Here is a 25,424-nt window from a genome sequence, read left to right on the forward strand (position 1 = left end):
AGTGCTCGCTCACAACCCTGCAAACTGCCACCAGTGCTCACAACCCTGCGAACTACCAGCAGTGCGCACAACCCTGCGAACTGCCACCAGTGCTCGCTCACAACCCTGTGAACTGCCACCAGTGCTCGCTCACAACCCTGTGAACTGCTACCAGTGCTCACAACCCTGCAAACTGCCACTAGTGGTCACAACCCTGCGAACTGCCACCAGTGCTCACAACCCTGCGAATTGCCACCAGTGCTCACAACCCTGCGAACTGCCACCAGTGCTCACAACCCTGCGAACTGCCGCCAGTGCTCGCTCACAACCCTGTGAACTGCCACCAGTGATCACAACCCTGTGAACTGCCACCAGTGCTCACAACCCTGCGAACTGCCACCAGTGCTCGCTCACAACCCTGCGAACTGCCACCAGTGCTCAAAACCCTGTGAACTGCCACCAGTGCTCGCTCACAACCGTGTGAACTGCCACCAGTGCTCACAACCCTGAGAACTGCCACCAATGCTCACAACCCTGTGAACTGCCACCAGTGCTCACGACCCTGCGAACTGCCACCAGTGCTCACAACCCTGCGAACTGCCACCAGTGCTCGCTCACAACCCTGCGAACTGCCACCTGTGCTCACAACCCTGCGAACTGCCACCAGTGCTCACAACCCTGCGAACTGCCACCAGTGCTCGCTCACAACCCTGTGAACTGCCACCAGTGCTCACAACCCTGCAAACTGCCACCAGTGCCCACAACCCTGCGAACTGCCACCAGTGCTCACAACCCTGCGAACTGCACCAGTGCTCACAACCCTGTGAACTGCCACCAGTGCTCGCTCACAACCCTGCGAACTGCCACCAGTGCTCGCTCACAACCCTGCGAACTGCCACCAGTGCTCACAACCCTGCGAACTGCCAGCAGTGCGCACAACCCTGCGAACTGCCACCAGTGCTCGCTCACAACCCTGTGAACTGCCACCAGTGCTCAAAACCCTGTGAACTGCCACCAGTGCTCGCTCACAACCGTGTGAACTGCCACCAGTGCTCACAACCCTGAGAACTGCCACCAATGCTCACAACCCTGTGAACTGCCACCAGTGCTCACGACCCTGCGAACTGCCACCAGTGCTCACAACCCTGCGAACTGCCACCAGTGCTCGCTCACAACACTGCGAACTGCCACCTGTGCTCACAACCCTGCGAACTGCCACCAGTGCTCACAACCCTGCGAACTGCCACCATTGCTCGCTCACAACCCTGTGAACTGCCACCAGTGCTCACAACCCTGCAAACTGCCACCAGTGCCCACAACCCTGCGAACTGCCACCAGTGCTCACAACCCTGCGAACTGCACCAGTGCTCACAACCCTGTGAACTGCCACCAGTGCTCGCTCACAACCCTGCGAACTGCCACCAGTGCTCGCTCACAACCCTGCGAACTGCCACCAGTGCTCACAACCCTGCGAACTGCCAGCAGTGCGCACAACCCTGCGAACTGCCACCAGTGCTCGCTCACAACCCTGTGAACTGCCACCAGTGCTCGCTCACAACCGTGTGAACTGCTACCAGTGCTCACAAACCTGCGAACTGCCACCAGTGCTCACAACCCTGCGAACTGCCACCAGTGCTCACAACCCTGCGAACTGCCACCAGTGCTCACAACCCTGCGAACTGCCAGCAATGCTCACAACCCTGTGAACTGCCACCACCAGTGCTCGCTCACAACCCTGTGAACTGCCACCAGTGCTCACAACCCTGCGAACTGCCACCAGTGCTCACAACCCTGCGAACTGCCACCAGTGCTCGCTCACAACCCTGTGAACTGCCACCAGTGCTCACAACCCTGCGAACTGCCACCAGTGCTCACAACCCTGCGAACTGCCACCAGTGCTCGCTCACAACCCTGCGAACTGCCACCAGTGCTCATAACCCTGTGAACTGCCACCAGTGCTCACAACCCTGCGAACTGCCACCAGTGCTCATAACCCTGCGAACTGCCACCAGTGCTCGCTCACAACCGTGTGAACTGCCACCAGTGCTCACAACCCTGAGAACTGCCACCAATGCTCACAACCCTGTGAACTGCCACCAGTGCTCACAACCCTGCGAACTGCCACCAGTGCTCACAACCCTGCGAACTGCCACCAGTGCTCACAACCCTGTGAACTGCCACCAGTGCTCACAACCCTGTGAACTGCCACCAGTGCTCGCTCACAACCCTGCAAATTGCTACCTGTTCTCACAACCCTGTGAACTGCCACCAGTGCTCACAACCCTGCAAACCGCCACCAGTGCTCACAACCCTGCGAATTGTCAACAGTGCTCACAACCCTGCGAACTGCCACCAGTGCTCACAACCCTGTGGACTGCCACCAGTGCTCACAACCATGCGAACTGCCACCAGTGCTCGCTCACAACCCTGCGAACTGCCACCAGTGCTCGCTCACAACCCTGCGAACTGCCACCTGTGCTCACAACCCTGCGAACTGCCACCAGTGCTCACAACCCTCCGAACTGCCACCAGTGCTCGCTCACAACCCTGCAAATTGCCACCTGTTCTCACAACCCTGTGAACTGCCACCAGTGCTCACAACCCTGCAAACCGCCACCAGTGCTCACAACCCTGCGAATTGTCAACAGTGCTCACAACCCTGCGAACTGCCACCAGTGCTCACAACCCTGTGGACTGCCACCAGTGCTCACAACCATGCGAGCTGCCACCAGTGCTCGCTCACAACCCTGCGAACTGCCACCAGTGCTCGCTCACAACCCTGCGAACTGCCACCTGTGCTCACAACCCTGCGAACTGCCACCAGTGCTCACAACCCTCCGAACTGCCACCAGTGCTCGCTCACAACCCTGTGAACTGCCACCAGTGCTCACAACCCTGCCAACTGCCACCAGTGCTCACAACCCTGCGAACTGCCACCAGTGCTCACAACCCTGCGAACTGCACCAGTGCTCACAACCCTGTGAACTGTCACCAGTGCTCGCTCACAACCCTGCGAACTGCCACCAGTGCTCGCTCACAACCCTGCGAACTGACACCAGTGCTCACAACCCTGCAAACTGCCAGCAGTGCGCACAACCCTGCGAACTGCCACCAGTGCTTGCACACAACCCTGTGAACTGCCACCAGTGCTCGCTCACAACCCTGTGAACTGCTACCAGTGCTCACAACCCTGCGAACTGCCACCAGTGCTCATAACCCTGCGAACTGCCACCAGTGCTCACAGCCCTGTGAACTGCCACCAGTGCTCACAACCCTGCGAACTGCCAGCAGTGCACACAACCCTGCGAACTGCCACCAGTGCTCGCTCACAACCCTGTGGACTGCCACCAGTGCTCGCTCACAACCCTGTGAACTGCTACCAGTGCTCACAACCCTGCGAACTGCCACCAGTGCTCACAACCCTGCGAACTGCCACCAGTGCTCACAACCCTGCGAACTGCCACCAGTGCTCACAACCCTGCGAACTGCCACCAGTGCTCACAACCCCGCGAACTGCCACCAGTGCTCGCTCACAACCCTGTAAATTGCCACCAGTGCTCACAACCCTGCGAACTGCCACCAGTGCTCACAACCCTGCGAACTGCCACCAGTGCTCGCTCACAACCCTGCGAACTGCCAGCAGTGCTCACAACCCTGTGAACTGCCACCAGTGCTCACAACCCTGCAAACTGCCACCAGTGCTCATAACCCTGCGAACTGCCACCAGTGCTCGCTCACAACCGTGTGAACTGCCACCAGTGCTCACAACCCTGAGAACTGCCACCAATGCTCACAACCCTGTGAACTGCCACCAGTGCTCACAACCCTGCGAACTGCCACCAGTGCTCACAACCCTGTGAACTGCCACCAGTGCTCACAACCCTGTGAACAGCCACCAGTGCTCGCTCACAACCCTGCGAACTGCCACCAGTGCTCACAACCCTGTGAACTGCCACCAGTGCTCGCAACCCTGCAAACCACCACCAGTGCTCACAACCCTGCGAACTGTCACCAGTGCTCACAACCCTGCGAACTGCCACCAGTGCTCACAACCCTGTGAACTGCCACCAGTGCTCACAACCCTGCGAACTGCCACCAGTGCTCGCTCACAACCCTGCGAACTGCCACCAGTTCTCGCTCACAACCCTGCGAACTGCCACCTGTGCTCACAACCCTACGAACTGCCACCAGTGCTCACAACCCTCCGAACTGCCACAAGTGCTCGCTCACAACCCTGTGAACTGCCACCAGTGCTCACAACCCTGCAAACTGCCACCAGTGCTCACAACCCTGCGAACTGCCACCAGTGCTCACAACCCTGCGAACTGCCCCAGTGCTCACAACCCTGTGAACTGCCGCCAGTGCTCGCTCACAACCCTGCGAACTGCCACCAGTCCTCGCTCACAACCCTGCGAACTGACACCAGTGCTCACAACCCTGCGAACTGCCACCAGTGCTCGCTCACAACCCTGTGAACTGCCACCAGTGCTCACTCACAACCCTGTGAACTGCTACCAGTGCTCACAACCCTGCGAACTGCCACCAGTGCTCATAACCCTGCGAACTGCCACCAGTGCTCACAGCCCTGCGAACTGCCACCAGTGCTCACAACCCTGCGAACTGCCACCAGTGCTCACAACCCTGCGAACTGCCACCAGTGCTCACAACCCTGCGAACTGCCACCAGTGTTCGCTCACAACCCTGTGAACTGCCACCAGTGCTCACAACCCTGCGAACTGCCACCAGTGCTCACAACCCTGCGAACTGCCACCAGTGCTTGCTCACAACCCTGCGAACTGCCACCAGTGCTCACAACCCTGTGAACTGCCACCAGTGCTCACAACCCTGCGAACTGCCACCAGTGCTCATAACCCTGCGAACTGCCACCAGTGCTCGCTCACAACCGTGTGAACTGCCACCAGTGCTCACAACCCTGAGAACTGCCACCAATGTTCACAACCCTGTGAACTGCCACCAGTGCTCACAACCCTGCGAACTGCCACCAGTGCGCACAACCCTGCGAACTGCCACCAGTGCTCACAACCCGGTGAACTGCTACCAGTGCTCACAACCCTGCGAACTGCCACCAGTGCTCGCTCACAACCCTGCGAACTGCCACCGGTGCTCACAACCCTGCGAACTGCCACCAGTGCTCACAACCCTACGAACTGCCACCAGTGCTCACAAACCTGTGAACTGCCACCAGTGCTCACAAACCTGCGAACTGCCACCAGTGCTCACAACCCTGCGAACTGCCACCAGTGCTCACAATCCTGCGAACTGTCACCAGTGCTCACAACCCTGCGAACTGCCACCAGTGCTCACAACCCTGTGAACTGCCACCAGTGCTCACAACCCTGCGAACTGCCACCAGTGCTCGCTCACAACCCTGCGAACTGCCCCCAGTGCTCGCTCACAACCTTGCGAACTGCCACCAGTGCTCACAACCCTGCGAACTGCCACCAGTGCTCGCTCACAACCCTGTGAACTGCCACCAGTGCTCGCTCACAACCCTGTGAACTGCTACCAGTGCTCACAACCCTGCGAACTGCCACCAGTGCTCACAACCCTGCGAACTGCCACCAGTGCTCACAACCCTGCGAACTGCCACCAGTGCTCACAACCCTGCGAACTGCCACCAGTGCTCACAACCCTGCGAACTGCCACCAGTGCTCGCTCACAACCCTGTGAACTGCCACCAGTGCTCACAACCCTGCGAACTGCCACCAGTGCCCACAACCCTGCGAACTGCCACCAGTGCTCACAACCCTTTGAACTGCCACCAGTGCTCACAACCCTGCGAACTGCCACCAGTGCTCGCTCACAACCCTGTGAACTGCCACCAGTGCTCACAACCCTGCGAACTGCCACCAGTGCTCACAACCCTGCGAACTGCCACCAGTGCTCACAACCCTGTGAACTGCCACCAGTGCGCACAACCCTGTGAATTGCCACCAGTGCTCACAACCCTGCGAACTGCCACCAGTGCTCACAACCCTGCGAACTGCCACCAGTGCTCGCAACCCTGCAAACTGCCACCAGTGCTCACAATCCTGTGAACTGCCACCAGTGCTCACAACCCTGCGAACTGCCACCAGTTCTCGCTCACAACCCTGTGAACTGCCACCAGTGCTCACAACCCTGTGAACTGCCACCAGTGCTCACAACCCTGTGAACTTCACCAGTGCTCACAACCCTGTGAACTTCCACCAGTGCTCGCTCACAACCCTGTGAACTGCCACCAGTGCTCACAACCCTGTGAACTGCCTGCAGTGCCTTCCTTGTGCTCATGTCACCCAACTGAAGGCTCCTGGGACCAAGATCAGCAAAGGATGGGCAAAGAAGCTGCTGATCTCCCTTCATATACGCTCATTGGCCACGACATGGTCTAGAACGAGAGGACGCAGAATTAGGTTGAGAGGCGGTATATTTAAAACTGAGATGAAGAGGAACTACTTCTCACAGAGGGTGGTGAATTTGTGGAACTTCGCTGCCCCATAGTACAGTGGAGTCTGAATCATTAAATGGTTTCAAGAAGGAAATAGCTATATTCCTGATTTTAAAAAGAGTTATAGGGATATGAGGAACAGGTAGGGAGGTGGATTTGAGACCAGGAAGAGATCAGCCATGATCTGATCGAATGGCAGAGCAGGCTTAAAGGGCTGATTTTCCTACTTTGCTCCTAATTCCTATGTTCCTAATGATGTGTTAAGTACGTTGGTTCAACGTTGACTGCAACTGAATGCTGTGAATCTAGAAACAGGCTTCTGACACAGGAGATGGTCCAACACTGTTTTATTGAACTTCCTGATTGCTGTACATCGTCTGCTGTAAGTTGACACTCTATCAATCTAACTGATAACCTCCTACTGGCTTGACCAGACTAACTCTCTACCTCACGGTGATAGTGCTCACTAGCTTGTGCACTCTTACTATCTCAGTAGCTGTATCCTGTAGAGAGAGGGAGAGTCTTAATGCCCTGTGTGCTTTATAGTGGCGGTGTCCTGTCTGGTGATTGGTTGTTATGTGTTGTGTGTGTTCATTGGTTATCCTGTGTGTCAATCACTGCCTGTCTGCATCTCATTATATACATGAGGGGATATTATGATACCGAAGACAGTGAGAGAGTAGGGAAATGAGTTGTTCTTCTGCTTGTCTACTATCCACTGCCAGTGCTGCAATGCCCCAAGATGAAGAAGAAGGGAAGTGTTCCAATTCAACTGATTTCTCCTTTCAGGAATCAATACCTCACACCCCAAGGGCGCGGCAAGATGGCACAGTGGTTTGGACTGTTGTTTCACAGCACCAGGGACCCGGGTTCAATTCCGGCCTTGGGTGACTGTCTGTGTGGAGTTTAAAATTTCACCCCATCTCTGTGTGGGTCTCCTCTCACGGTCCAAAGATGTGCAGGTTAGGTGGATTGGCCATGCTAAAACATTGTCCCTTTTTGTCCAAAGATGTGCAGGTTAGGTGGGTTGGCCATGCTAAAACATTGTCCCTTTTTGTCCAAAGATGTGCAGGTTAGGTGGGTTGGCCATGCTAAAACATTGTCCCTTTTTGTCCAAAGATGTGCAGGTTAGGTGGGTTGGCCATGCTAAAACATTGTCCCTTTTTGTCCAAAGATGTACAGGTTAGGTGGGGTCACGGGAATAGGGTAGGAGAGTAGGCCTAGGTGGGGTGCACCTGGAGGGTGTGAGAGGGCCGCTGCAGACTTGATGGGTCAAATGGCCTCCTTCGGCACTGCAGGCATTCAGTTCTCTGATTGTAAGAATACCTGACAAAATAACCCGAAGAAGTGAGTCATACAGACTCAAAACGTTAACTCTATTTCTTTCTCCATGAGTGCTGCCAGACCTGCTGAGTTAGTCCACCATTTTCTGTTTTTACTTCAGATTGTCAACTCAGCATTTTTCCCCATCTCTAAATGCCACTGAACTGAGATGATTTTCTATGCCATTTCAGGGGTCATTTTTAAGAGTCAACCACGTTGTTGAGGGTCTGGAGTCACGTGTAGGCCAGACCGGGTAAGGACATTAGTGATTGGATGGGTTTCAATGACAGTGGTTTCATGGTCATCACTGGATTTAAAAAATTCCAGATTGTTATTGAATTCAACTTTCACCATCTGCCATGGTGGGATTCGATCCCGGGTCCCCAGGCCTCTATTAGTTCTAGCAAAAATTGGCAGCAGCACAGATGCATTTTCCTGATACATGCAGTGGGGGTGTGACTGAAGCACAAACTCGTAAAATCAGACTTAATTCTCCAAGTATGATTTGATTTTGATTAATTTGATTTGATTTATTGTCACATGTACCGAAGTACAGTGAAAAGTATTTTTCTGCGGCCAAGGGAACGTACACAGTACGTACATAATAGACACAAGAATAATCAACAGAGAACATGCCAAATGGTACATCGACAAAACAGTGATTGGTTACAGTGTGGAACAAGGGACCAAACGAAGCAAATACATGAGCAAGAGCAGCATAGGGCGTTGTGAATAGTGTTCTACCAGGGAACAGATCAGCCCGAGGGGGAGTCGTTGAGGAGTCTTGGAGCTGTGGGGGAGAAGCTGTTCCTGTGTCTGGATGTGAAGTGTGCACTGTTTATTATAGAGGCACCCCCAATCTCTGACTGGATTTCCCATCTTGTAATTAAGCTTCTGAATCTTTCAATGTCCATTATAAATGTAATTTTGGGGGAGATTCTCCACTTTTGCGCTCCCCAGCCCTCATGATCCTCCTCCATCCACCAACAGAAAATCATGGACTGCAACAGAAGAAGCAGAACATGTTCAAGGTCTGGTGAGTGTCCTGGCTCTTCTTCCCTCAGCCGGCAAAAACCGCAGGCGGACTTAACCGGGTATCAGTCGCAGTTGCATTTTACAACAGTGAATTCACTTCAAAAGAACTAAATCGTCGATTGTAAAGAACTTTGGTTGCTCCGAGCATGAGACTTGTCATTATTAAATGCAAGCTCTGATTACAGTAAGAAATTTTTCTTTTGGCAGTTTTGCCAGTGTAAATTCTTGTAAAAGCTGTTTTAACAGCTGGCAAGGTGGTTAGCACTGTATGTAAAAATTCCGGCTTTAACTTGAAAATGACAGAAGCCATTTTTGAGTTTTCCCCCAAACAGTTGCAGGATGCATATCATAGAATCATAGAATTTACAGTGCAGAAGGAGGCCATTTGGCCCATTGAGTCTGCACCGGCTCTTGGAAAGAGCACCCTACTTAAGCCCACACCTCCACCCTATCCCCGTAACCCAGCAACCACATCCAACCTAACGGCAATCTAACATGGCCAATCCACCTAACCTGCACATCTTTGGACTGTGGGAGGTAACCGGAGCACCTGGAGGAAACCCACGCAGACACGGGGAGAACGTGCAGACTCCGCACAGTGACCCAAACGAGAATCGATCCTGGGACCCTGGTGCTGTGAAGCCATAGTGCTAACCATTATGCTACCGTGCTGCCCCATAGTCAAAGACCCATTAGCAACTTGCCAATCAGCTACTTTAGCTCACAGTGCTGCAGGAGGAAAAGCCTCTGCATCTAATGCAGCAAAGCGTAGACACTTTCTACACTGTGACAGAGAACAAATGATACCAACTTAGACACTGCTTATGTGAAATTTACTTGGTAAAGTGATGAGGTAGCGAAGTTTAGCACTGTGCATTTCTTTTAAGAGTTACAGAAATCAATCACTCAACATGTTTTACTTTGCTAAGGTTCTGTTTTATGATGTTCTGCTACAAATCTGCTACTAGTCAAACTACAGCAGGTAATAGTCTGGATTTCATTCTGCGAGGGGTTGAAATTGTAAGATAAGGGTCTGGCACATATATGGTTAATGTGAGACTGACTACGGCACTGCCCACACCGTGATGTAAGAGAACACATGACCTAGGCCCAGGGTCAGCTTGGTGTTGAGCAGAGATGGGTATAGACCTAAGCACGGAGGCAGCCCCGATCATGTACCTTTTACTGTACCACAAGAGTCCATTTGGACCATTGTGTCTGCACCGGCTCTCCACATGGGAATTATGACTTTGTGCCATTCTCCGGCCTTTTCCCGTTACCCTGCACAGTGTTTCCATTCAAATAATCATCTCAGATCACATTTGCATCTTTTGCGAATCACTTTAAATCTGTGCCCTCTGATGCTTGATCCTTTTACAAGCGGGAACAGTTTATCCCTACCTACTCTGTTCAGCCCCTCATGATTTTGAACATCTCTATCAAATCTCCTCTGAGCCTTTTCCTCTCCAAGGAGAACAGGCCCGACCTCTCCAATCTGTCCTCATAACAGGCATTTCCATAAGACCATAAGACATAGAAGCAGGATTAAGCCACTCGGCCCATCGAGTCTGCTCCGCCATTCAATCATGGCTGATATTTTTCTCACCCCATTCTCCTGCCTTCTCCCCATAACCTGTGATCCCCTTATTAATCAAGAACCTATCTATCTCTGTCTTAAAGACACTCAGTGATTTGACCTCCACAACCTTCTGCGGCAAAGAGTTCCACAGATTCACCACCCTCTGACTGAAGAAATTCCTCCTCATCTCTGTTTTAAAGGATCCTCCCTTTAGTCTGAGATTGTGTCCTCTGGTTCTAGTTTTTGCTCCAAGTGGAAACATCCTCTCCACGTCCACTCTATCCAGGCCTCGCAGTATCCTGTTAAGTTTCAATAAGACCCCCCTCATCCTTCTAAACTCCAACGAGTACAGACCCAGAGTCCTCAACCATTCCTCTTACGACAAGCTCTTCATTCCAGGGATCATTCTTGTGAACTTCCTCTGGACCCTTTCCAAGGCCAGCACATTTTTCCTTAGATACGGGGCCCAAAACCGCTCACAATACTCCAAATGGGGTCTGACCAGAGTCTTATACAGCCTCAGAAGTACATCCCTGGTCTTGTATTTCAGCCCTCTTGACATGAATGCTAACATTGCATTTGCCTTCCTAACTGCTGACTGAACCTGCACGTTAACCTGAAGAGAATTGTGAAAAAGGGCTCCCAAGTCGCTTTGCTCTTCTGATTTCCTTAGCATTTCCCCATTTAGAGAACAGTCTATGCCTAAATTGTTCCTTCCAAAGTGCATAACCTCACACTTTCCACATTGTATTTCATCTGCCACTTCATTGTCCACTCTCCTAGCCTGTCCAAATCCTTCTGCAGCCCCCTTGCTTCCTCAATATTTCCTGTTCCTCTATAGATCTTTGTATCATCTGCAAACTTAGCAACAATGCCTTCACTTCCTCTTCCAGATCATTAATGTATATTGTGAAAAGTTGTGATCCCAGCACAGACCCCTGAGACACACCACTAGTCACCGAATGCCATCCTGAAAAATACATTTTTATCCCAACTCTCTTTCTCATCGTTGGAACTATTTTTGTAAACCTCTTCCGCACTCCCTGAAGGGGGGGGGTCCTGACATGAGACCCCTTAAAACCAAATAGTTACGATAACACGAGAATAACCTACATAAGTTAGTTCATTGAAGACTGAAACTAATCAGAGAAAATATATCCAGTAATCATTATTAACCATTAAACATGTATTCTTAAAACATAGCAGTAACAAGCATTTAAACTCTTGCTAATAGTAGTGGGTGCTATGTATGATGGGATTTAAGATAGCTAACTTGACCACATTCCTAAGAAAGACAGAATGAGATAGAAATAATGTGGTCAGCAGAAACACACCCAGGAGAAGCAGTTCTTATCAGCAGCTCAGGTATCCTGTGCTCAGACAGACAATGGTACAGCTAGGAACCACACTATGCTAAGAAGAAATGGGAGTGAGGGAGAGCAAAGGACAGTGGATACGAGAGTCTTGAAAAACAACAGATGGCCAGTGGACAGGACAGGGCTAAATCATGAGCTGATCACCCAGTTACCATGCTGCCCAAAGTAAAATTCATTGGTCAAGGTATAATCTATAGCTATAAGGATTGGACACAGTCAAGTTGAGGCAGGACTACGGAGTTTTGGAAATTGTGTGGCTGTTGAAACTAAAAGAATGTAAAGCAGAGTGGTTTTGGCGGTTATCCAAATCACTCTCCCCCGTATTCCAAGCTTGGAAAGTAAAGCCGTCTTAACCAGAGTTGCTGTCTCGTGTTAGCTATCTTTGTGTTAGCTGAACCGCAATTAGGTGGGCAGATTCCCCATGTAAAAGTCAGTTCAATGCTCAGTATCTGAAAACACTTCTACTCCCTCCAATGCATTTATATCCTTCCTAAAGTGTGGCAGCCAGAACTGTACACAATATTCCAGCTGAGGTCCAACCAGTATCTTGTATACATTCAACATAACCACCATGTTCTTGTACTCCACTCCCCTATTAATAAAGCACAAAATACTATATGCTTTTCTAACTGATCTCTCCACTTATGCTGCCACCTCGAACCGCTCATGCACAGATACATCCAGGTCACGCTGCACCTGCATACCCTTTAGAGTTGTACCTCTTATTTTATATTGTCTATCAATGTTCGTCCTACCAAAATGAACCAATTCAGACTTCCCTGTATTGAACTTCATCTGCCACCTATCTGTCCACTCCACCAACTTTTCTATGTCCTTTTGAAGCTCTATATTCTCCTCTTCACAGTTTACAATACTTCCAAGTTTTGGATCATCTGCAAACTTCGAAATTGTCCCCGACACACCACGATCAAGGTCATTAATGTACATCAGGAAAAGCAAGGGTCCCAATTCCCAAAGTAGGAAACATCACTACAAACCTTCCTCCAGTCCAAAAAAATCCATTAACCATTACTTACTATTTCCTACTATTCAGCCAGTTTTGTATCCATGTTGCTCTTGTCCCTTCTATTTCATGAACCATGGGCTGCATTCTCCGTTCCTGAGGCTAAGTGCCGATGCCAACGGAGGACCCGTGGTGTTCTACGACGAAAAAATCAGCGCGAAACCCTCATCGATTCCGCTACTGATGAGGGGCTAGCACTGGCGGCGTGTGAAACACACATGGAACATGTGGAAAATGTTTGGCGAATCGGCAGGACCACGCTTCACATGCGCAGGGCAGATAGGCTGCAGCGCCTGTGAGCCTACACATGCACCGATCGCACTGGAAAAAATGGCGCCAGCCATGCTGGACCGTGTACCCACCCGCCCCGACCCTGCAGACCACCTCCTGGCCACCTCCCACCACTCCCCCCAGCCCTGGAAGAAGCCCCCTGGCCAGCAGCACAGATCCCAGCTGAGTGTGGCGGTGCTGGACACTGTCCGAACGCCCTTTCTCTCCCTCCGCAGGTGGCACGTCAGACTCACGACCGCTGAGACCACATGTGGCCCGCGCAGTTGTGAACACGGCCCATCGGAGACGGAGCATCGCGGGTGGGCCTGCCAATGATGCTCCAACGGGGTTGCGATCGGCGTCAAACCGGTGCCTGCCGCGATTTCAGCATCGGGAGCCATTCTCCATCCGATCGGCATTCCCGATTCGGGCAACGGAGAATCCCGCCCATATCTTTTCTCACTAGTCTGTTATGCAGCACTGTATCAGATGCCTTTTTGAAGTCCATGTACACCGCATCAACAGCATGACCCTGATCCGCCCTCTTTGCCACCTGTTTTTGAAAACTCACCACTATTCTTAGAATTCCCCCTATACCAAAAAGGGCCGACATTCTAAATGGTGATCAGGGATTCTCACTCCCCGACTCCGATGCAAGCTTCAGTGGGTGTTATTCAGGTCAAACTATATTTTCAAGTTATCCCCCGGTATAACCCATACCTTCACCGAAGATTTCATTTACTTACCACTTAGTAGCATCGATCCTGGGTCCCACATTGCTAAGTAAGTAAAGTAGACTAATAACCACTGTTTCAGGTTAAAACTTTTAAGTTATTTTATTTTTATATATATATATTTTTTTCTTTTTAAAAGATGCAATCACTGCCTTTACAGAAAAGTTAAAAGATCTTGCTTCTGGATCCTTCTGGTTGGTTGAAGGGACCTTCAGGCCCAACTTGGCAATCAATCTTCTTTAAAGTCTGGTCTTCTTTAGATGTATTTAGCTATTTTAGCTCGGCTGCTTTGCTCTGTCTCTTTCCCATGACCGAGCTGACTGTGACTCTAGCTCCCTGTCCCCTCTCTCTCTCTCTCTCTGAGTTCTGCTTCTGGTTCTGGATCTGATCTTTCCTGCCCTGGTCTCGAGGTTTATATTTGCTTTCTAACAATTAAGTTTTTATGATGTTATTGTAAAGTAACTCTTATTTTCTTTGATTGTAAAAAGTATCTTTTGATCTAAACCTTTTAATCCAACTAAGTATACATTTTGACATGACTTCATCTCATAGATCTGGTGCGAAATTCTCCGACCCCCAGCCGGGTCGGAGAATCGCTGGAGGCTGGCGTGAATCCTGCCCCCGCCGGTTGCCAAAGTCTCCGGCACCGGATATCCGGCGGGGGCGGGAATCGCGGCGCGCCGGTTGGCAGGCCCCCCCGCGCGATTCCCGGATTGGCCGAAGTCCCACCGCTAAAATGCCTGTCCCGCCGGCGGAAATTAAATCACCTACCTTACCGGCGGGACAAGGAGGCGTGGGTGGGCTCCGGGATCCTGGGGGGGTTGCGGGGTGATCTGGCCCCGGGGGGTGCCCCCACGGTGGCCTGGCCCGCGATCGGGGCCCACCGATCCGCGGGCGGGCCTGTGCCGTGGGGGCACTCTTTCCCTTCCGCCTCCGCCACGGTCTCCACCATGGCGGAGGCGGAAGAGACTCCCTCCATGCGCATGCGCGGGAATGCTGTCAGCGGCCGCTGACGCTCCCGCTCATGCGCCGCCCGGAGGTGTCATTTCCGCGCCCGCTGGCGGGGCACCAAAGGCCTTTCCCGCCAGCTGGCAGGGCGTAAATTCGTCCGGCGCCGACCTAGCCCCTCAATGTTGGGGCTCGGCCCCCAAAGATGCGGAGCATTCCGTACCTTTGGGGCGGCGCAATGCCCGTCTGATTTGCGCCGTTTTGGGCGCCAGTCGACGGACATCGCGCCGTTTCCAGAGAATTTCGCCCAAGATTACATTGTTTCCTCTGTGATGTTCAAAATGCTTTGGTTTCAATAGGTGTTACTTTTAATTCCTGTCATTTCTATAGTTTTATTTTCCAATTGTGTCCTCAGCTCAATTTTGAATTTGATTTTGGCTTTGAATTGTGTTTCTCGTAGACTGATAAACCTGGTATGAGCAAATTTTCACACCTAGAACCTCATCCTTTCTTCTCCAGATCCTTACTAAGTTAGTTACTTTCAATGAAGGTGTGAGCCATTTTTTTGGGCTTCATTCAAAATCCTGTTTGTCTTGTTTGCTCAGCCTGCTTGATCAAGGATATCTGCATTTTACAATCCTTCCCTGGCAGCTGCTGTTAACCCTGTGGGATCTTTCCCTGTATCCTCTCATGTTTCTCTCAGACCAGCTATTGCCAGACCTCCATATTTCAAATGACACATCTTTCCATATTTTCAATTACACACCTCTTCAAAAAGCTCCAGCAATTAGTTAAACATGATCTTCCCTTAAGAAATACACACTGGCTGTTCCTAATCAACCCATGTTTTTCCATGTGACTATGAATTCTAGCCTGAATAATTGTTTTTGGAAGCTTACCCACCACTGAAGTTAAACTGACTTGCTGGGCTTATTCTTCCAACCTTTTATGAACAAGGCCATATTTTTTGTAATCCTCCAATCCTTCGGCACTCCACTGAGTCTAGATAAGACTGAAAGATTATAGCCAACGTCCCTGCAATTTCCATTCTCACTTCCTTCAATATCCTGGGATGCATCTCATCAGGTCTCGGTGCCTTGTCAACTTCAAGTACCAACAGCTTATTCAACACCTCCTTATCAATTAAGAAGTATTCTAGTAACTGATGGTCTGTGTAAATAAGTATTTATTTAGTACCTCAACCCCTGCCTCCATGTGTAAATTCCTTTTTTGGTCCCTTATCAGCCCCACTCCTCCTTTTACCACCCTTTTACTATTTATGTGTCTGTAAAGGACTTTGGGATGCCACCTTATGCACGGTAGCATTGTGGATAGCACAATTGCTTCACAGCTCCAGGGTCCCAGGTTTGATTCCCGGCTTGGGTCACTGTCTGTGCGGAGTCTGCACATTCTTCCCGTGTGTGGGTGGGTTTCCTCCGGGTGCTCCGGTTTCCTCCCACAGGCCAAAGATGTGCAGGTTAGGTGGATTGGCCATGCTAAATTGCCCTTAGTGTCCAAAATTGCCCTTAGTGTTGGGTGAGGTTAGTGGGTTATGGGGATAGGGTGGAAGCGTGGATCTTGGGTAGGTTGCTCTTTCCAAGAGCCGGTGCAGACTCGATGGGCCAAATGGCCTCCTTCTGCACTGTAAATTCTATGATAACCTATGTTGGTTGCCAGTCTTTTCTCATAATTCCTCTTCGCTTCTCTCATGCTTTTTCACCTCTGCTCTGAACCATCTGCATTCAGCCTGGTTTTCAATTGTACTTCCTCCCTGACACCTGTCGTCAGCACATTTTTTCTTCTTTATCCTAATTTATCTTCTTCTTTTTCATCCATGGATGTGTAAATAGTTCTAGTAGCTAATAAAGTCTTACAGTTAACCTACAGAAGACGACAGAAACTTCTTTAAGACATATCAATTTATAACCAACGCCCTCCAAACAGAAATCTGAGGCCATGAACACAGTGGTAAATGCTGATGTGCGTTTGCTAAATACAGTCTTTACATATGGCAGGATTTACCATGCAGATGTTGAGTATAGTTTTGATGCTTTCCAGAATGGAAAGTTAAAGAACATCTACTACTACAAATAATAGTGAGGCTGTATTACAATTAAGTTCAAGTGATGGAGGTTTAAAGTAATGAAAAAGCTTATATTTGAAGCCTTGTAATCCATCCTTATTTATATAGTATATAGTCTGTTCTTAAGTTAAAGGAGATAATAAGAATGCATACTGGAAATCTGAAATAAAAGCCGGAAACATTAGAAAACAGGTCAGTCAGCATCTCCAAGATGAAAGAAAAGTTAATCTTCACTGGAATTGTCCCATTCTGTCTGACGATGATCCATTGCTGGAGGAGTGGTTTGTTTCCACCTACAACTAATTAAAAGGACCAATATTGGGAGACAGTGAGGTGACGATAACATCACTGGACACGTAATCTAGAGGCTCATGCCTGGGGACAAGTTTCAAATCCCTTAAATTCAATTAATACTCTGGAATTGAAAGCTAGTCTCAGTAAGGATGGTGGCCATGAAACCATTGTCGATTGTCATAAAAAACCATCTCGTTCACGAATGTCCTTTAGGGAAGGAAATCTGCCGTCCTTACTTGGTCTGGCCTACATGTGACTCCAGACCCACAACGATGTGGTTGACTCTGAATTGCCCTCTGGGACATTGTGTCAAGCCACTCAGTTCAAGAGCAATTAGGAATCGGCAACAAACGCTGGCCTTGCCAACAACATCACTTCCCAAGAAATTAGGAAAAATTACAATTAATGTTGAGAGATACGACACTGCCACCCACCTGCACAAGTGAAATCCAATGTGATTCTAGAATGATAACGAGGCTCCGGTTGAAATTGTCTCTTCCATTATAATTTCTGGACTTGCCAAAATAACCTATGGAATCCAAAAGGCCATTGAGTGCATGATGAGCCAAATCTAGTACAGTCCCGACTGGGCCTGAACAGCAGAGCCATCGTGACTCAGGTACGATCAAACTCCTAATACTCCCCCAAATCATCCATCCCATTGACATGGTGGTATGTGGACTCCTCCACCCAGCTGATATCGGTCAAGGGGCTAAGGTAAATGACACAGTCCAAAAGAATGCCACTCAATGATTACAGCTTTCCGATCTCTGTACAATTATTGTCAGTCTATTAGTGAAGTCAACACAAAGCATAATGCAATAATTCACTGTTGCTGTAGTCTATTGCTGGTTCTAAGTTTCATTCTCTTAATCAGATGCCCCAGAGGAACCCAGCACTAATATAAACTCTGCTGGAATTAATTGGGACAGTCTGTCCCCAGGCAGACATGCTGCGATAATCATGCTCCCTTTAAATGATATTGGGCAATTACATCGCTAATCATTATTTCTATTGAGAATTATATTTCTGAGCAGGAACTCTCTGCAATGAACAGGAAAGACCTTTGAGGTGAATGTGGTTTATCCAATTCATGCTGAGTAAAAGGACTCTTGTTTGGCTGAAGTAGTGCTGTAAGGGTGGAAAAATACTCGAGGGCAATTGCATTTTGAGACCTCAGAAGGTGTTGACTGGATGGTCTTGCACACAGCTACATTGTGACATTTCACAGCTAAATGCAGATCAAAATCCTTACTAACCATAAAAAAGCCTACGTTTCCCAGGAACAGGGGAAAAAAGTCATAAAATGTCGGGTGTGCACCCTGAAGTTAATGGTGCAATGGCTTGACAAAACTTGTAAAGAATCAACTGTTGAAGTCAAGCGTAGGAGTTGTGTTCTGGTGTTTAGATGCTGTAGATGGCAACAATGATTTAATTATCCTATGCTATCAAAAAGCTGTTTACTTTAATCTTCGTTACACTATTGTCTAGACAATACCTTAAATTAGAAAAACAGATTAATAAGGCCAACATTTCTAAAAAGACAAAATTAAGCAGAGAAGTTATGTTGTAACTTGTAAAACACTTTAGTTGGTCACACTTAGCATATGTGCATAGTTCTGCTGCCACGTTTTCATCTGGGTACTGAGGTGTGTATCGCTGCGTGAATGGCCACACTTACTTTGCTTTGGAGGAAATCCTGGGCTGGATTCTCTGGTGCCCCGGCTGTGTGGTTGCCGTCGGCAGGCCGTTCACTGGCGGCGAGACTGTGTCTTCTCGGTGCTTGTCAATGAGATTTCCCATTGAAGTCACCTCACGCAGCCGGAAAACCCATGGGCGGAGGTGCGCTGCCAGTGGGAAAGTGAATCCAACAACCGGAGTATGCTGGCCCCAATTTTTCATCTGTATTCCTGACCCGGCATTGTTTCCCTCAGTCTTTTTCGTGAGTCAGGAATTCCTAGTTTGTAAATACGAAGGTCAGATTCCCCATTTTAAATGGGGGATGGAAATCAGATTTCCTCCCACACACCGCTCTTGGCTGGCTGCGCGGGAGTTCCGGAAACCCACTCATGGCACACCAGATTTGAGAGATCAAGAACAAAGTAGAAAGACTGCTGATCGAGGAGACCAGAACATTTGTAAAGGTAAGTGTTTTCTCACCTTCAAACGTCACTGTTGGGTGCTGTATTGTAATGTGGATGTGTTTTTAATGCAGTGATTCGTCATCGGGATCTGTCCCAGAACGGTAAACTTCCCCTGCTAGTACTGAAGCAACCAGTGCCTGGGGGACCCAGCCCAGTCCCAGCCGGAATTAATGTCGTCAAGGGAGAGAGAGGATCAGGCAAAGAATTTGGAGGAGGGAGGGAAGCTGTATTGAAAACCGCACCTTCAGCTTTGCGAAACAAAAAAGGAAAACGTTTGTGTGATTTTATTCCGAATGTTTTATTTCGAAAGATTGGCATTACAATTTAAAACAACTCAAATGAAGTATTCTACACTCAATTACTTTACAATGGTATTTGGTGAAATCCCTGAATGGATATTGCTTCAGCTTCAGTCTGAAATGAGTGGGCAGTTATTCCTCAATCACTATATTCAATACAAGTGGCAGAAAATATGGAAGGCAACAACCAAGTTGAAACACTGCATTCTTGGCTGATGAAACTGGTTCTGAATCTACAATAAAGTACACATCACTTGGTAACTACAGAGTTATCAATAACCTTAAACCTAAAAATTGCTGTTACATTGATCAGCTTGCCATTTTATTTTCTCTTTTGCTTGCATAATAAACATGCAATGAAATATCTGTTTTATTTCTTCTGAAAGAATCTTTTATGCAAAGATTCAGACTGTTGCTGTATTGCATAAGAGCATTACCAAAATAAGGAAGAGCTAAATAACCAGAAACTAACATCTTAGGTTCATGTGAATGTCCTACACTTCTCCTGAGACGCACGGCAGTCAGACAGAAGCATGTACATCAAAAGATTGATTTACAGTGTGACACGGTCATGCACACAACTTCTTGCATAGCTCAACCCACATATAGTAAGGCACTATTTCCTCATCACAGCCCAGTATCCATAAGCAGATTGCTCTGCACATCAAGAAGTATATAATACCATTCCAGATGAAGAAATACATAAATGTATAGGATGAGAGCAATTTATCATCTTTCACGTATGTGTTCACAAGATGAAAGAAATGTCTTAAAACGTCTCTGCACACAGTTTTAAAATCAACATTTTTTTTTTCTCTACATCAATTTGAAAGCAGATGCACTGACAGAGCGGACTCAAGTGAGCTATAGCTTCGGTGTTCCAAGTGCACACTGATCAGGTTATATACAAATAATGTTTGAAAAAGCATTCAAAGAGGAACTCTGTAAGGTATTTCAATGTTTGTGGGTCAGCTTAGTCCTCAATTAGTTGAGCTGGTCTTCGTACTGCTTGCGGAAGCAATCTCCAGCAGGAAAGAATTCCCAACAGCGCTCCTGATACATCTTCCACACATAGGACTCCTGGCAGGTAAACAGAAATGTGTCAATTTGTACAATAGCAAAGCACATTGTTATCTTCACCCGCTGAAAGGTGTAGTGGCAAGTCAGCTTTCAGCAAAATGCCCAAAGTCCAACTCACACAGATTCAACTGTGGCCAGCAGAGATGCTCAAGGTATCGGGTCAATACCGTAAATGCATATTGACACTGCACATCAGTCTTTTAATGTAGAAAATGTCGAATCCATCTGCAAATCCCTCTGATAAATTTTACCCCAAACCAGCCAAGCGACAAACCGGCTTAAATTTTACCTCAGGTAAAGGGATCTCGATAAAGAACAAAGAACAATACAGCACAGGAAAAGGCTCTTCGGCCCTCCAAGCCTGTACCGGTCATGATACCAACCTTTGGCAAAACCCTCAGCAGTTCCTTGTGCTGTATCCCTCTAAACCCATCCTACCCATGTGTTTGTCAAGATGCCTTTTGAACACCATTAATGTATCTGCCTCCACAACCTCCCTGGCAACCCGTTCCAGGCATCACCATCCTCCGTGGAAAAAATCTGCCTGGCACATCTCCTCTAAACTTTACCCATGGACCTTAATCCTATGCCCCCTGGTGAATGACCTCTCCACCCTGGGAAAGAGTGCCTGCCCATCCACTCTATCCATGCCCCTCATAATCTTGTAGACAATGCCGCGTTAAAAAACAGATTCTGAGCCCAGACTTGCTGGCAACAGGTCTCCCTCGTCTCTTTTGCTGTGGGCAGCCTCGCCGTCCAATTAGTAGTGGCTGGCAGGCTCCTGGTTCTCCCAGCTCAATCAGAGAACTAGCAGCTCTGAAGCTTCAGCAGCAGTGCCAGGAGAGGTGCTCTTTGCTGGGGTGTGCAGAAAGCCTCGCGAGCAGGGCCAGCTAAGTTTTTTTTTTAAAAATCACAGTTCTGGAGGGAAATGGGGGGGGGGGTGGCCATGACTTGGGCACAGTGGTTAGCACTTTTGCTTCACAGCGCCAGGGACCTGGGTTCAAAACCCGGCTTGGGTCACTGTCTGTGTGGAGTCTGCATGTTCTCCCCGTGTCTGCGTGGGTTTCCTCCGGGTCCTCTGGTTTCCTCCCACAAGTCCCGAAAGACATGCTTGTTAGGTGAATTGGACATTCTGAATTTTCCCTCTGTGTACCCTAACAGGCGCCAGAGTGTGGCAACTAGGGGATTTTCACAGTAACTTCAGTGCAGTGTTAATGTAAGCCTACTTGTGACACTAATAAAGATTATGATTCGATACCTACCCTGCTTGAAACCCAACCTTGGAGCAACCGAGTCCGGGACCCCAAATCTGCCTTCATTTAGCTGGCAGCCTCCCTTTAATGGGTGAGTCACCCCGCCAAAGGCAATCCCGACAGCACTGTAAAATGGCACCTAATTCGGCCTTTAACTATAGTAATCAGCTGCCCACCTCTTTGGAGCTGGCAGCCTCTCCCTTCCAGTTCCACTGCTGGGACCACATTGGGGAGCCAATCTGGCACAGATTCCTCTAATGTACCCCTTCCTGGGTTGGTTTGGCCCCCTCCAACCTCGATCGAGTATTATGAAGTTTATAAACAGGGCCACTTGCTGTCAGGTAATGTAAACCCCAGCAACAAATTGGCAATGCTTGGAAGCTCTCAAGGAAGGGGTGAATTGAAACAGCTCGAAAGCTAGACTATGTAGATTGTGTTTAAAATAATGATGGCCAGGTGTGTATCCTGAGGATGGAACATTTTCTTTGCGTTTGAATTCTCTCTTTGAATTAATGCCAACTGTACTCCACAGACATCTTGAAGCATTGTAACACAAGTCCAGTACAAATATCTCCCACTTTCTATGTCTTTTAGCTTTGACAAAGGGTCATCTGGACTCGAAACGTTAGCTCTTTTCTCTCCTTACAGACGCTGCCAGACCTGATGAGATTTTCCAGCATTTTCTCTTTTGGTTTCAGATTCCAGCATCCGCAGTAATTTGCTTTTATCTAGTGTTTAACTCACTGCCACTTCTCTTCTGGGAATGCCTACCCTGAAGAAGTACTGCTCTTCTCTCCGACAGGATTTCAGTATGTCCCTCCCCCACTACCCACCTTCACTGCTTCCCATTTCTCTCTTAGTGTTGGATGACTCATCTTTCATTCCCTCACCCCACAGTATAAATATCTCCCACTTTCTAAGTCTTTTCGCTTTGACAAAGGGTCATCTGGACTCGAAACGTTAGCTCTTTTCTCTCCCTACAGTTGCGGCCAGACCTGCTGAGATTGTCCAGCATTTTCTCTTTTGGTAGCACAAGTCCAATCGTTTTCATTCTTCTACTAGAATGTGGTGGGACCTTACCTGCCCGGTGTGCTCTGTTTCATCTTTGTTAATAAGGTACATCAAGAAAAACCTATAGGAATAAAGACACATGTAGGTAGCATCGATATAAACATCGCACATGTTGGTCCGAAACCGATTCAGATGTAAATTCAATGTCGATCAATGGAACACATCTTTATGATTTGGGCTTTTAAAAACATTGCATTGGTTGTGTCAACTTGATATGTCGCCGGTGAAGTTCTCCTCGCATTAGCTCCGATTTCCATGTCATAGGTTTGGCTACTGATTCTCTGTTACTCTGCTTTGTGTCATGAAGGTCTGTTAGAATCAAGATGGCTGTCTGCAACAAGTGATCGCTCATTCTATTGTCCCCTCAAATTTCCCAGCAAAAGACTAAAGTTTTCATATTTGGTTTAAAAACTGGTTAAAAAATCCTTCGTCTAAACACAAAACTTTGGTGTTTTCGCTTCTGCCGCAATTACTATTTTTTAAAGTCCTAACGAGAAACTACCTCAACTGTTGCATTTGTTTTTGAGCGGAGCTGTTGGGCACCAAATTGGAGGATTGCCCAGTGCGTTGTGGTAAGATTCTGTGACACAATTTGGTGCAGGAATCCTGTCAGCCACCATATGGCTGCCAACACCACTACGAGGCCCTGAACCCTAACCCTTTGGTTACCAAACAAAAACCAGTCATTTCTTCCACAGGAGGAGGAGATTCACACTGAATTATCTTTATATGCATTTTAGCAATAGAAAGCCAGGAACAGGGTCATGCGTCTCCTCACCTGGGATGTGTGTGTGTATGGGGGGGGAGCAAAAAGAGAAAGGCACAAAATGACTACCTCTCTAGATGTGCCGCAGAGAAATAATGTTTAGAGGGGAAAGGAGCATTTTGTGGACAGGTAAATCACACTGTACACCTACATTTGTGATACGCTTCATGTTACATGCTCAATGACATGGTTGTGCAGTGGCATGGTGTTAGACTAGCAACCCAAGCAGTTTGAATCCTGCCATGACAAATTCAGTAAATCGAGGTAATGGTCGATTTTACTCCATTTGCTGTGTCCAGGTGCAGTAATGGGAAAGCTCCCCCATGGCGCATGGAACATTCAAGCTGACCTGTAATGTAACACCTGCCATGTGAACAATGCCACGAATAATCAGGATAGCGGAAGTAAAAAAAAAAAATCACTTTTCCCAAATGAATGCACCGCCTGGAAAATAATGCACTTGTGATGGTGAGAAACCAATTCAAATGACAGCTTGCCTGTTTTCACCAGGCACAGCTAAAATAAAACTAATATAAAACGGGTGATCGGATTAAACTGCTTGCAATATTCTTGATGTTTTTGTAAATGGATGTTATTTCCAAAATTCTACTTCCTTCTCATTACTAAAATACTTGGGACCCTTTAAATCTGCTAAAGTGCTGCTCATACTACTTTTGTTGTTCACATGGGCTCTTTGCAGTACTAATTAAAAATGTTGCTTTAATAATTACTGTTGCTGGCCAAGACTGTTCCGACGTCAACTGTTACAGTAACACTGACAAATTGGCACTACCATGATCCAGGCTTCACTCAGAATTTGAAACATGTGTCACCTCAGGCACTGTATTTTGTGTAATACATCTTTGTTTTTAAGTATGTGGTTCTTAGTTCCCCTTGTACAAATTAATAGAGCAAAGTTGTCTTCCAACATACATTGCTGGAGGACGGTGTTGGTGTTTGGGCTGAAATGGCAAAGGGTCTTCCAAGAATGATGTGGGCATCGTGGGGTGTGAGAGCAATAGGTGGGGTTCCACACTGTGGCTGTAGAAGTCAGCCACAAGGGATGACGTGGAAAGGAGTAAGTCAATATCAACCATGGGGAAGGTGTAGGTATTCGGCATGGGGAGACACGAGCAATGAGACATGGCAGGAAGCCATTAGGAGGAAAGGTAGCGGGGCTGAAGCGTCAAGAGTAGCAAGAGTAGTTAACATTTCAGGTCAGTGATGGCCCTTCATCAGAACTACGGAAAAGTAAAAAAGTAATAGGTTTTGAGAAAGCTAGACTATGTAGATTGTGTTTAAAAGACGGTGGGCGGGGGGGGAAGAAGAACAAAAGAGAAAGTCTGCGATTGGGTGGAGGGTAGGAGTTAAATGACAAAAGGTTTCAAGGTATAAAAGCCAAAGAGAGTGGTAATAGGACAGGTAAAGAAATAAATAAAAGATGGGTGCGATTCAACGGGAAATAAATCTATGTCCGGTTTTGGGCATGTTGAGCAGGGTGTTTCTCAGGGCTGCAGCATTGAGATTCACCCCGCTATTCAACAAAACGTTGCAGTTTTTTTTTGGCCTCGGGGAGTTTCTCTCTGCCAAGGCTGCACTTGTCTCATTTCCTGCTGAGCTTGACTCCTATCAGATCGGGGTGCCATGTTGTCTGGCAGCCTTGATCACCCCCCCCCCCCCCCCCCCCGGCGTTTTCGATGTCCCCTCCACCTCCAATC

The 25,424-nt window shown here is 48.4% G+C and overlaps 1 protein-coding gene across 1 annotated transcript in view; it reads right to left on the bottom strand.

Annotated features, from left to right (window-relative positions):
- Positions 1–19,519: 19,519 nt before the first annotated feature.
- The window catches only part of ryr2a (ryanodine receptor 2a (cardiac)), a 1,117,859-nt gene continuing 1,111,954 nt past the window's right edge, over positions 19,520–25,424 (bottom strand). Inside the window, exons 102-103 of the mRNA XM_072511661.1 lie at positions 22,950–23,001; positions 19,520–20,616 (exon numbers count right to left, since the gene is read on the bottom strand). Of these exons, the coding sequence (XP_072367762.1) occupies positions 20,521–20,616; positions 22,950–23,001 (148 nt within the window). The 3' untranslated portion in view covers positions 19,520–20,520. The remainder of the gene's footprint in view (positions 20,617–22,949; positions 23,002–25,424) is intronic.

This window comes from Scyliorhinus torazame, chromosome 1, assembly GCF_047496885.1.
Source record: "Scyliorhinus torazame isolate Kashiwa2021f chromosome 1, sScyTor2.1, whole genome shotgun sequence".
In the NCBI taxonomy this organism is placed as follows: domain Eukaryota; kingdom Metazoa; phylum Chordata; class Chondrichthyes; order Carcharhiniformes; family Scyliorhinidae; genus Scyliorhinus; species Scyliorhinus torazame.